The sequence below is a fragment of the Sciurus carolinensis genome, chromosome 1 (genome assembly GCF_902686445.1).
Source record: "Sciurus carolinensis chromosome 1, mSciCar1.2, whole genome shotgun sequence".
NCBI classification, from domain to species: domain Eukaryota; kingdom Metazoa; phylum Chordata; class Mammalia; order Rodentia; family Sciuridae; genus Sciurus; species Sciurus carolinensis.
In genome coordinates this window covers 99,025,089-99,038,933 of record NC_062213.1, presented here as the reverse complement: position 1 = coordinate 99,038,933, position 13,845 = coordinate 99,025,089, and the positions used below count along the sequence as shown (strand labels likewise).

The window sequence follows — 13,845 nt, the reverse complement described above, 5'->3', positions numbered from 1 at the left end:
GTTATACCATTTAATAGTTGTGGCTTTGGACATTTTACTTAATTCCATCTCTTAAAGTGGAATGTTAATAGTACCAACCTTAGAGTGTTGTGAGAATATCAGTTAATATTTGTGTCATCTTTAGAACAGTGCCAGGCATATAGAAGTACCATATATATATATTTTTTGTACTATATATATATTTGTTAAATAAAATAAAATTCTACTCTAAGTCTGCCTCCTCAGAGACAAAAGACACATTAAACACCTTTGCTTATGACCTGTTCTCTGGGATGCTCTTGCCCTGCCTTTCTGCCTATTAAACATTTAACTACTAAATTGGGTACCCACCAGATACTGAATTAGTTATTGAGGATGTGGCAGTAAACAAGACAGAATCCCAGCCTTAAGGGAGTTTATAATATAATGGAGATACAGACAAGTACACCACAGTGTGGTAAATGCTATGATAGGTGTAAATACAGAATGCACTAAAGGCATAGTCTTGTGGAGTCAGGGGATGCTTTATAAGCATATAAGCTGAGACCTGAAGAAATCAAAAGAATTAGCTTATTGAAACAGTCAACAAGACAAGGAAAGGAGAATGGGGTTTGGAGATGAGAACAAGGTATAGTTCACTATGATGGAGCTTTAAGGGAGAGAGTGACTACAGTTGAGGATCCGCCTGTAAGCAAGATACAAGTTGCAGAGGGTTTTGAGAAGCAATATGATGGACCTTCTCATCTTTCTTTGCCTTTAGGCATCTTCTCAAATATATTAGCTAACTAACTTCCCTTATTCCTCCTGAATTTCCATACTGCTGTAATGTAGAAGATTTGCCCTGGGGAGACTAGTAATAAAACAGTTTGTGATGTCTTTGGGGAGTTGTAGAAATTAAGATGGGGACAGTCAGAATCTGACTTGAATCAAATTTAAAATTTTTGATGTTTTCCTATAGATGACTGTAATTCACTAACAGTTATTCAGACTGGATTATCTTAGAAAAAGAAAATTCTGAGCAGGAAAGGAAAAGAGGTGAGGAGGGAAACAGCAAGGTTTCTGGGAACTTTGGGTAATTCATTATATTAAAGAAGAAACTGGGGCTGGGGAGATAGCTCAGCTGGTAGAGTGCTTACCTCGGAAACACAAGGCCCTGAGTTCGATCCCTAGTACCGCCAAAAAAAAAAAAAAAGAAGAAGAAGAAACTGAATTTGAAGGGGAAGCAGTGAGACTGGAAGAGAAGAGAAGATACAGATCTTGAAAGGAGGCTAAGATATTCCTGCTGTTTCAATAAGCATTGGGAACTCAATGACAGTTTTGATATAAGGAATAATTGGTTAATATTTATTTATTAGAAGATAAGTTTGGCAACAATATAGAGAATAAATTCAAAGGAATCAAGTCTTAGAGGTAAGATAACCTGTTAGGAAGCTGTTGTAGTACTAGTCCAGATCAAAAGTGATGAAGCTCAATAAAGAGCAGTAGTAGGAAGAGAAGAAGAGGACATATGTTTGAGAAATATTGGAAACAAAATGGGCTAGCATTGGGGGATTTATTAAAAAGTGAGGGTAGGGAGGAGAAGGAATCAAAAAGAATTACTAAAATTCTAGCTAAGTATCAGAGCAGCAACAGATGGAAGAAGAGGAAGATGATAAACTGAAATATCAAGTTCAGGGAACCTCAGAGACTTAGAAGAGATGTGTACACTGAATGGAGAGGGAAATCCAGGCTTGATATCTGTAGATATGAGAGTCATAGGTGATATTAGTTAAAGCCAATAGAAATGGATGATTATGCTGATAGCATTTTGTATTCTGTATACTAAGCCCAGTCATGTTTTATGTTTTGTTCCATCTTATAAAACAATCCTGTGAAGCTGGCATTCTACAAAAGAAGGAAAGTGACATATAGAATTAATATATAAAACTCCAAAGTTTATAAGTGACATAACCAGGAGTGGAATATACATATTGTTTAAAACAATATGCTATGAATAAACAGAGAAGAGTATTCAGGCAAGAACCCTGGGAACAAAAACATTTGAAAGAGTATGATCAGAGGCAGATTCCTACTATATTTGATTGTGGAGGAGGAACCAGAAAGATAGGAAGAAACCTAGGAGAGTGGTTATAACAGAAGTCAAAGGAGAAAATTTTTTTTTTTTTTTTTTTTTTTTAATTCTTGGTACCAGAGATTGAACCCAGGGTTAACCACAGAACCATATACATCCCCAGCTCTTTTGTTTTTTAATATGTTTTTTAGTTGTCAGTGGACCTTTATTTTATTTATTTATTTATATGCGGTGCTGAGGATCAAACCTAGGGCCTCACACATGCCAGGCAAATGCCATACTACTGAGCCACAATCCCCAGCCCCCCAGCTCTTTTTAAAATAATTTATTTAGAGACAGGGTCTTGCTGAGTTACTTAGGGCCTTGCTAAGTTGCTGAGACTGGCTTTGAACTCAGAATCCTCCTGCTTCAGCCTCCTGAACCACTGGGGTTCTAGGCATGTGCCACCACACCTGGCTGCAAAGGAAAAATTCTGAGACAGATTATTCTATGTGCAAAAACCGCAAAGAAATAATATTTTTAAAAATCTTTCCAGGGACTGGGGTTATAGCTCAGTGATAGATTGCTTGCCTAGCACGTGTGAGGCACTAGGTTCAATCCTCAGCACCACATAAAAATAAATAAATAAAATTAAGGTAGGTAAAAAAAAAAAAAAAGAAAATGTCACCAGTCACAGTGACTGAGACAGGAGGATCACAGATTCAAAGCCATCCTCAGCAATTTAGTGAAGCCCTAAAACTTAGCAAGACACTGTCTCAAAATAAAAAAAGGACTGCGCATGTGGCTCAGTGGGTAAGCACCCCGGGGTTGAATCCCCAGTACCAGAAATCCAAAACAATAAAAATCTCCATTGAGTTTAAGAAATTGGAATTTATTGGAAAGCTTGGCATTTGTGTTTGAATGGAGTATTGGCTACATAAATAAAAGAACAACCTATATAAAATTCTTTTCATGGTAAATTGTGTATTTTAAGTGCAAAAGAAAAAAAAAGATAATTCCTATAATTAGGAAGTTAATGGGAGTTAAAGTAGAAACCGTGAGTGTACAAAATTCATTCATATTCTTTAATCTGAAAGATCTTAAGGAAAGCTAGGGATGACACTAGGGAGAACCTAAGGTAGTTTCAAGAATGCTTGTTTAAGATGGAAGAGATATGCATATAAATATGTTGAGAATCAGAAGGAATACAATGTAAATATATAAATAACATATAACTTAAAATGTAAGAAACTAGAAGTTAGTGGAGCATAAGGTTCCCAAGGAGAAAAGAGGGACTAGGAAATAGTACGTGGTGGAGGGATTACTTTTTAATAAGAGAAATGACACTTTCCACTAGGTAATTTTATCTGGATAAGTTTAAATATGGATTCAGTATTCTCTCCTTATCTGTGTTTTGCCTTTCTGCAGTTTCATTTACCTTTGATCAACCAATCTAGAAATGCTAAATGGAAAAATTTCAGAAATAAATAACAGGGGATGAACTTTCACATTCCAGCCTGGGATATGAATCATCCCTTTGTCCAGCATATCCATGCTGTATTTGCTACAAACATATGAGTCACTTAGTAGCTTTGTTGATTTATCTGTTACCTGTCTCAGTATTACAGTGCTTATGTTCAAGTATCCTTTATTTTACTTAATAATGACCTCAAAATGCAGGAGTAATAATATTGGAAATTTGGATATGCCAAAGAGATGCATAAAGTACTTCCTTTAAATCCCTGGAGTCCCAATTTTTCAATTCTGTGAATCTTGCAGTAACATAGGTACAGAGATTTTATAGGTTTTCCACACATGCAGTGGTAGGACCAAATTAGTTAAGTGAAAACATCTATCTATTTAATAAAGAGGAAAAAAAAACAGTGTTCCGAAGTTGCTGAGTTGTAAGGAGTCGTCTGTAAAATTGTGAAGTAGAAATAAATTTGTGCTGAATTTTGCTGTCATATCCCAAAAGTTACCTGCCAAAATTATGATCACAGTACATGGTAAGTGCTTAGTTCAGATGGAGTAGGCACAAAGTTTGTTACATGTAAGAAAAAGCATAGGTTCTGGTAGTGGAGCTCAGTGGTGGAGCACTTGCTTAGCATATACAAGGCCCTAGTGCCAAAACAAACTATTGTAAACAGTCCCTAACTTAAGGTGGTTCAAGGTAAAAATTTCCAACTTTACAGTGGTGCAGAATTGATACACAGTAGAAACTATATTTCAAATTTTGGATTTTTATTTCTTCATGTGCTAGCACTGTGCTGAATAGTACTCTTGTAATACTGGGTGGCAGCAGCAAACCACAACTTGCTAAGGAAAGGTCATGTGATCATGAGGTAAACAACTGATCCGTCTATAGTGTACTTTTTTTTTTTAAGATTCAAGATATTTTATTAACAGTTACTACAAACAGTAAGATAGCTATATTAGATTACCAAGTACAAAATCAACATACAAAAATAGTTTACATATAGTCAAACAATCTTTTGGAATATTTAGTAGAAGAAAATATTTCATATTTAACAGTAACAAAAATATATTAATATACTTATATTAATATATATTTATATATTATATATATTATAATACATATTATATAATATTAATATAATATTAATATCAATAAAAAAGTGAGACCTATTAATAACAAAAATTAAAATATCACTGACAGCAAAAATATATAGCCTATCTACAAATAGAAGGACCATATTACTGTGTAAATTAATTTATAAATTTAAATCTTAATGAAAACTTAAGTTTTAAGCTTTATCACCTGATGCTAAATTTAGGGAACAAAATAAATAAACATAGAAGTGGGACCAGCACTAAAACACATTAAGGCCTTTTTTTTTTTTTTTTTGCGGTGCTGGGGATTGAACCCAGGGCCTTGTGCTTGCAAGGCAAGCACTCTACCAACTGAGCTATATCCCCAGCCCGCATTAAGGCATTTTTAAAAGCCTAAATAATTTAAGAGTATCATACTGGTCTATTAACAAAACAGAATACCCAGAAGTAAGTATACTCAGGTATGTATAGAAATTGAATGTATAAAGATGACATCATCTCAAATCACTGGGAAAAAGTAGTCAATAAATGTTATAGGGAAATTTAAAGTAATATCCCTGCCATACCATGATAAAGTCCATATGTACCAAAGACATTTTTTAAATAACACAACTATTAAGAAGAAGAAAACTTGAAATTTTTTTCGTTACAAATCTGTAGTTAGCAAGAACTATCTAACTTTTCATGACCCAAACTCCCCAAGTCATAAATTATTACTCTGGTACTTTCTGTTACATAAAATCAAATTTTTTTTTTTTTTTTTTTTTTTTGTGACTCTGGGGATCAAACCCAGGGCTTTGTGTTTGCAAGGCAAGCACTCTACCGACTGAGCTATCTCCCCAGCCCCAAAATCAATTTTTTATACAAAGAAGTATCATAAACAAACCTTTTTTTTGGGGGGGGGGGGAACCAGGGATTGAACTCAGGGTGCTTAACCACTGAGCCACATCACCAGCCCTTTTTATATTTTATTTGGAGACAAGGTCTCACTGAATTGCTCAGGGCCTTGCTAAATTGCTGAGGCTGGCTCTGAACTCACGATCCTCCTGCCTCAGCCTCTAGAGCCAGTGGGATTACAGGTGTGAGCTACCGCAACTGGCAGTAATAAATATTCTTAATTTTAACTGGGTACTTGACAATCTAGAATTAAGACTGTATTTCTTTCTTTCCCCACCTTTTTTTTTTTTTAAGAATACTTTTATTTTGTTTATTTTTATGTGGTGCTGCTAAGGATCAAACCCAGTACCTCACACGTACTAGGCAAGCATCATGCCACTGAGCTACAGACCCAGCCCCATAAACAAACTTTAAAAAAAGACATCTAAGGGAGATATTTACAGCTCGTATCACAAAGAACTATCCTTCCTAACATGTAAATTGACAAAATCATAACCCTTTCAAAACATAAAAAGGAAATAAAATTTGCTATTAATAAACTAGATAGTTAACTTCACTAATTAAAAAAGAAATGTAAATTAAAACTTTGAATGAAAGACCGTTTTTCTCTCTCTCCATTGGCAAAAATCCAAAGTTAGCGAACATACTGTATTGATAGAACTCTGAAGGGGAAAGCATTTTCTCATGTATTGTGTTAAATTCACCCAGAATTACTGTGTTGTGGTCTATTTGATTTCTGGAATTGAGAAGGATTTGTTTGACGTACATGGATGCACCATTGTTTGGGGCATAAATATTTATGATCATTATGTCTTCCTGATTTATGGTTCCCTTAAGCAGTATGAAATGTCCTCCTTTAATCCCTTCTAACTAACTTTTTGTCTTGAAGTCCACTTTATGTGATATAAGGATAGAAACCCCCACTTTTTTACTGAGTCCTTGTGTGTGGTATTTTTTTTCCCATCCTTTCACCTTTAGTCTGTGGCTGTCTTTTTCTATGAGATGAGTCTCTTGAAGGCAGCATATTGTTGGGTCTTTCTTTTTAATCCAATCTGCCAGTCTATGTCTTTTGATTGATGAGTTTAGGTCATTAACATTCAGGGTTATTATTGTGATACGATTTGTATTCCCAGTCATTTTGACTTATTTTTGGTTTTTAACTTGACTTCATTTCTCCGTTGATTGGTTTTTCCTTTAGGGAAGTTCCTCCGTTTGCTGACCTACATTGTTGTTTTTCATCCCCCCCACCATGAATATTTTACTGAGAATATTCTGTAGCGCAGGCTTTCTATTTGTAAATTCTTTTAACTTTTGTTTATTATGGAAGGATTTTGTCTTCAAATTTGAAGGTTAGTTTTGATGGGTATAAGATTCTTGGTTGACAACCATATTCTTTCAGAGCTTGAAATATGTTGTTCCAGGCCCTTCCAACTTTTAATTAGAGTCTGGACTGAGAAATCTGATGATACCTGTTTTGGTTTCCCCCTGTATGTAATCTGATGCTTTTCTCTCACAGCCTTCAAAATTCTATCTTTATTTTGAATGTTAGGCATTTTCATTATAATGTGCCTTGGTGTGGATCTGTTATAATTTTGTGCATTTGGTGTTCTGTAAGCCTCTTGATTTTTCCATTTCGTTCTTCAGATTTGGGAAATTTTCTGAGATTATTTCATTGAATAGGTTCTTCATTCCTTTGGTGTGCCTTCCTCAATCCTGATAATTCTTAAATTTGGTCTTTTCATGATGTCCCATAGTTCTTGGAGGTTTTATTCATGATTTCTTACCATCTTCTCTGTTTGGGCAACTTTATTTTCAAGATTAAATATTTTGTCTTAATTGTCTGAGGTTCCATCTTCCAAGTGATTAGTCTTTTGGTGATGCTTTCCATTGAACTTTTTTATTTGGTTTATTGTTTCCTTCATTTCAAGGATTTCTGGTTTTTGTTGTTGTTGTTGTTGTTTTCAGAATCTCTCTCTTTTTTGAAATGATCTTGAGCTTCCCGTAGTTACTCTTTGAACTGTTTCTTAGAGTGTTTGTTCATTGCCTGTATTTGTTCTCATTTGTTATCTCAGCCTTTGCTTCGTGAATTATTTTAGCTAAGTATACTCTGATCTCCTTTTCTGATATTTCTTCTACCATACTGTCATTGGATTCTATTAATATAGAATCTTGGTTTGTTTGGAACATTCTTCCCTTGTTTTTTCTTGTTTTTTTTTTTTTGTATCTTCCCCTCTAGCAGTACAGATCTGGGGTATTGCAGTTTCCCCACTTCCCCACTATAGGGGGAGATCAGTATTAGCAGCACCCAGTATAGACAATATGCAGCTCTAAAGCAAATAACCCCTAGGAAGACATTAACAATATTGTTTTAATAAACAGGATGAGTCCAATTATTATATTCAGTATAACAAATAGATTTGCAGTGGGGTCTATAATTTCTGATGGGAGACAAAGAGGTTGGGGAAGGATGAAGGATGTAAATAGAGTGAGAAAAATAAAGAAAGCAAAACTTAAAAATTTTTAAAGAGGAGGGAAAAAAAAAAACTACACTGTAACAGTCATATTCTGTTCAAACGTCCCAGTCTTCAGTAGCCTGTTGCATGAGAGGTACCTGAAAATGAGCTTCCAGTCTCCAGCAGGCATCTCAGGATGGGATTGGCCCCACGTAAAAATGGCAGCTACCACTTCCAGGATAATCCAAGATGGCTATACTGGCTTCCAAACGTGTTAACATATGGGGACCTGCAGCACGGGGCATGGGCACTGTGTCTAGTTGGTTGGGCCAACGGTTCTGGAGGTGGGGCATAGTGAGTCAGTCTGAGGCATCCTGCAGGTCCTGGCTATTGTCCCGAAATGGTGGCAGCCACTTGTAACCAAACCTGTGGGTACTGTGACAGTGTACTTCCAGGAAACAGCAGGCAGCTGGTGATCTGCTGGTGGTCTGTAGGCTACCAGCCAATGATGGGCAGGTGGACCTCCCTCGGTGGGTGTTGGGTAGGTGAAAAGCAGGCGATGGGCAGGCAAGAGGCAGGCAAATGGCGAGTGATAGGCGACAGTCAGTGAGCAATCTGTACTCAAAAGGTAGTCAATATGCTGGCAGACTGCAGGTGATAAGAGGTACACAAATGGGGTAAACAGCTGGGGATCCATGTCATAGAGAAACAGATTTCCTCTGCTTGAAACCCAGGCTACGGAGCGACAGGGAACACAGCCTCCCTCTAATCTGCCATCTTGGATCTCAGATCTATAGTGTACTGTTTCTAAACTATGCCATACTGGGTTCATTTGGTGTAGCAAATGCATTTTCAACTTACAGTATTTTTAAACTTATGATGTAACCCCTTCGTAAGTCAAAGAGCACACCATATATGGTGGTTTTTAGGGATCTAGGGATCTTGGAATTCCCTTGGATAATGGGGGACTACTGTATATTTTTTGAGAGAAGATGATTCCCACCTAATTATTTCTGCTTTTCCTGTGAAATAGCTTATAAGCTCATCTCCTGAGAGCTAGAAGGGTTAGATAGTAAGATAGGGTTTGATAAGTGGTATAAATGTGAAATACCTCTTACTGCATATGAAAAGACGAAAGGATGCTAATTAAGGACATAGTGGAAGGATTCTAACAGTGAGGAACCAATTGAAGAAGGAGACTGCGAGTGTATATGGCTTCAATCTTTTTGGTATGATTTTTCGTCAGTAGAAGCAAATAACAGAAATAAAGATACAATAAAGACATTCAGTTAGATTAATCCAAATTTAGGATTTAATGAGCATACATGACAAGGCTAATTTAGGGGGAGAAGGGAAAGAAAATGAGAATTTGGGTGAAAGAATGGTTTAAATAATCAAATTCACAGGAATTGATAGAATTGATACTAGAAGAGATAGGAGTTAGAGAAAATAAAAAAGTGAGATCTTGATGAAATTGAAGAAAAAGTATAATAGAAGTGGGAGGGTGTGATCAGAAGGAAATTTAAAATGTACAAAGGGCTAGTTCTTAGAGGTCACTGAATTTGAGATCAAGGAACCTGAGAAACTAGAAAAACGTGATGGATGATCCATATGAATATTGAAATTCCCAGCATGCTATTGAAACTTGGGTGGTTTTGCTCAAGATTCTAGCTAATTAGTTTAACTGAACCCAGTGGCATATGCCTCTAGAACCTATCTCAAAAAAGAAGATTTTGCCTTGTCACAGACCTTTGAAAAGCTTAACTTAGGTATGTCTAGATTCAAATCATTTCCCAGGATTCCCCTAGCAATGAAAGTAGAGCTTACTTTCCAGTAGGTGGTAAGACTTGGGTATGCCTAAGCAGTATTTTAATTTTTTATTTTGATTCAGGGTCTCACTGCATTGCCTAGGCTGGCCTCAAACTTGTGATTCTCCTGCCTTAGCCACCTGAGTTGCTGGGATTACAGACATGTGCCACCCTGCCTGGCATACAGTTAACATCCTGATTAGATTACAAAGCCCATGTTCTTTCTTCTAACCTTTATGTTGCTGAAACAAGTTCAGTTTATTTAACTCAATTTTTTTGTCTTCCCAGATGTTTGGGAAAACAGTTTTTTTGTTTTTTTTGTTTTTTTTTAGCTTCTCTAGAGTTAATGGGGTTCTTTAGCACTAAATGTGTATAAAGTGGAAGAAAAATCTGCTTGAGTACCTTAAGCAGAAACGTAACCTGAAGCAGTCAAGATTTTTAGTACATTCAGTAAACAGATCGATTAGATCATTTGTCAGTTTATTCATCCTTCCATCCATGCAGTTACATCCATCCTTTTATATCTGTGTTAAAAAAAAAAAACTTACTATTTGAGAACACTGTATTTGAAATAAGTTTAAGTGTAAAATGACTCATTTGTTTTTTATTGTCTCTTGTCATCTCTAGCTGCATATCCCCACCGTTTGAATCTCTTTTACCTTGCCAATGATGTCATACAGAACTGTAAACGGAAAAATGCAATCATATTCCGTGAATCGTTTGCCGATGTACTTCCTGAAGCAGCTGCTCTAGTGAAGTAAGTAAATTCCCATTACACTTTGGGATCTAAACTTAGAAAATACAGGATTTTAGTTTTCCTTTTCACCTATTAGCAAGAACCATGGTAGTTGTGCATACTTGAAGATCCATAGATATTTTGCCCAAATGACTCATTGTAACATTTCTGATAATTTACACATTCTTCTTCTAAAGAATTTCTTCCTGGGCTGGGGTTGTTGCTCAGTGGTAGAGCACTTGCCTAGCATGTGTGAGGCACCCAGTTCAATTCTCAGCACCGCATACCAATAAATCAATAAAATAAAGGTCCATCAACAACTAAAAAAAATAATTTCTTCCCTTTTAAAAAGTTAATCTTTTCTGCCCTTGTTTGACCAAATATTATACCATCCTATTATCCTTCTTTCTAACTACTGTTTCTGGTTTGTTTGTTGTGGTGCTGGGGATTGAACAGGACCTCATGCAAACTAGCAAGTGCCATACCACTGAGCTAATAAACCCAGGCTTCCCCCTCCCAACTTTTCTTGTTTCTTAAACACCTTTTATTTCTTCTTCCTATTCCTGAAATCTCACTCTCCCCCCATGATATTTGAATTTGTTTGTGTTACTAGTGATTGAACCCAAGGGTACTTGACCACTGAACTACATTCCAAATCCTTTTCAAAATATTTGTTTGTTTATTGTAGTACTAGGGATTGAAACTAGTGGTGCTCTACCACCAAGCTACACCTTAGCCCTTTTTAAATTTTTTGAGATAGGGTCTCTCTTAAGATGCCCAAGCTGTCATCGAGCTTGTGATCCTCCTGCCTCAGGCTCCCAAGTTGCTGGGATTACCGGTATACACTTCCTGTGTCCAGCAAAATCTATGTAATTAAAGAGAAATGTAATTAAAGATAACTTATTCCCAATATCATATTGATTTATTTCATTCTTAGCAAAATTTTTATCCAGCATTTCCTACAGTGTACTGTAAAATGGTCAGAGAAAGAAGGACTCTATGCTCAAATAAGTTTGGAGAATGATCCATACTAACTTTCCTGTCCTGAAGATTCAGTATGCACATTACTGTATCAGTAATTTCATTTCTTTGGGGGACTTCACAATGCTAATTTCAAAGCAGCATTTACTAATCATTCATGGGCACTTTTTTTTTAAGATCTTTTAAACATCCTTACATTTGGGGAATTCTGGTATATGTAGTACGATCTTATATGTGATCTTTTTGCCCTGTATTAATTGAGTTTTCTTTGTGCTACATCTATGTTTGTAATTTTTTTTTTTTTTTTTTTTTTTATGGTCCCACTGAGTTGCTTAGGGCCTCACTGAGTTGCTGAGACTGATTTCAAACTTGTGATCTTTCTGCCTCAGCCTCCCTAGCTGCTGGGATTACAGGCATGAGCCACCGCGCCCCACTAAGAGATACTTTCTTAACTACAGAATAAACACTTACGTGGAACAATCAGAATAACTAAATATTTCTACAAATTTTACATTTGTTAGCAATGACCCATATGTTAGTATTAACACATTCTGAACTGGATGAACCTTATTCCTTCTTTGGAGTAACTTGAAATGTCTACATCAGTATTACAAAAGAATAAAATATGGTCCCACTTGATTGGATTAATACTTGAACTTGATTTATGCACACATCAGAAGTACGTAAAAATAACACCTACCATTTGTTAAATACTCCTAATTGACCAAATAATATACAAAATGCTTTATCATTTAATCCTGAGAACAGCTTTATACAGTGGGTACTACTATTATTCTCATTTTAAGGAAAAGAAATTGTGATTTAGAGAGTTTAAGTACCTTGCCTAATCTCTCACAGTAGCCTGGAGTTAAGCAGCCAGAATTTCCCTCAAGGCTGATAACAGCTGTTATTTGCTGCTTAACTATCTGTGCTGCCTCTTTATGTATATAAACCAGTGTAATTCTGAGTAAAAGATCAGTATGCTAGATGATCTTTATCAAGAGTTTCTGCTGTAAACATCACTATAGTCTTTCTCTCTCTCTCTCTCTCTCTCTCTCTCTCTCTGTATTGGGGATTGAACCTAGGGGCACTTAACCACTGAGTCACACCCCCCCTTTATGTATTTTATCTAGAGGCAAGGTCTTGCTAAATTGCTGAGGCTGTCTTTGAACTCATGATCCTCCTGCCTCAGCCTCTCAAGCCGCTTGGATTATAGGCATGCGCCACAGCGCCTGACTTCACTATAGTCTCTTGAAAACTTAGCCTCATGTTTCATAGACTTTTGGATATCATGGCCTAGTTAATAGTTTCAGATAAGGTTGTTGGGATGGAGATATAGCTCAGTGGTAGAGTACTTGCTTAGAATATGCAGAGTCCTAGTTTCGGTCCCCAACATCACAAAAAAATAAATATTATATATATAAGACTGACAACTTGTCTTATAAACTATGTATAGATTTTTTATATTTATTTATTTGTCTATTTATTTATTTGTGGTATTAGGAATTTAACCCATGGGTACTTTCCCACTGAGCTACATCCCAAGCCCCTTTTATTTATTGTTTTGAGACAGTGCCTACCTAAGTTGCTTTGGGCCTTGCTAAGTTGCTGGCACTGGCCTAGAATCTATGATCCTCCTGCCTAGGTGTCCCAAGTCACTGGGATTACAGGGTTGCACCATGACATCCTGCACAAACAGATATTTTTTTAAAGCAGCTGCTTCACTGTTTGTAGTGGCAGATGCCTATAATCCCAGCAACTGGCGAGGCTGAGGCAGAAGGATCATAAGTCCAAGGCCAGCCTCTGCAATTTAGTGATACCCTGTCCCAAAATAAAAAAATGAAAAGGGCTGGGGTTGTAACTCAGTGGTAGAGTGGGTTAAATCCACAATAAATAAATAAATTAATATTTATTTAAATAAATATATAAGCATTAAATAAATAATTTAAATAAATATTTATAAATAAATTTAATTAAGTAATTATATTACTGGCAAACAGAGTTCATCTGTTCACTGAATTTGAGCTGTGGGCAACCTGTTAGAGATCTCCACATTTTGGCATTTATTTTATTCCTTTAATCTTTTTAATGTGATACTTGGTTAAAAGTTGGTATAGGAGCCATATACACTGGTGCACAGTTGTAATCCCAGAAACTCAGGATGCTTAAACATGATTGCAAGTTCTAATTCAGCCTCAGCAATTTCGGAAGACCCTGTCTCAAAGTTATAAGGGCTAGAGTTCGGGTGTGGTGGCACACACCTGTAAACCCAGCTGCTTAGGAGGCTGAGGCAGGAGGATCGCAAATTTAAAGCCAGCCTCAGCAACTCAGCGAGGTCCTAAACAGCTCAGCAAGGCCCTGACTCTAAAT

At 36.3% G+C, this 13,845-nt stretch overlaps 1 protein-coding gene across 6 annotated transcripts in view; it reads left to right on the top strand.

Annotated features, from left to right (window-relative positions):
• Nucleotides 1–13,845, top strand: part of Rprd2 (regulation of nuclear pre-mRNA domain containing 2) — a 91,204-nt gene that overhangs the window by 36,340 nt on the left and 41,019 nt on the right. For all 6 annotated transcript variants that reach the window (XM_047527603.1, XM_047527595.1, XM_047527641.1 and 3 more), the window contains exon 2: nt 10,386–10,515. In XM_047527603.1, the coding sequence (XP_047383559.1) occupies nt 10,386–10,515 (130 nt within the window). The remainder of the gene's footprint in view (nt 1–10,385; nt 10,516–13,845) is intronic.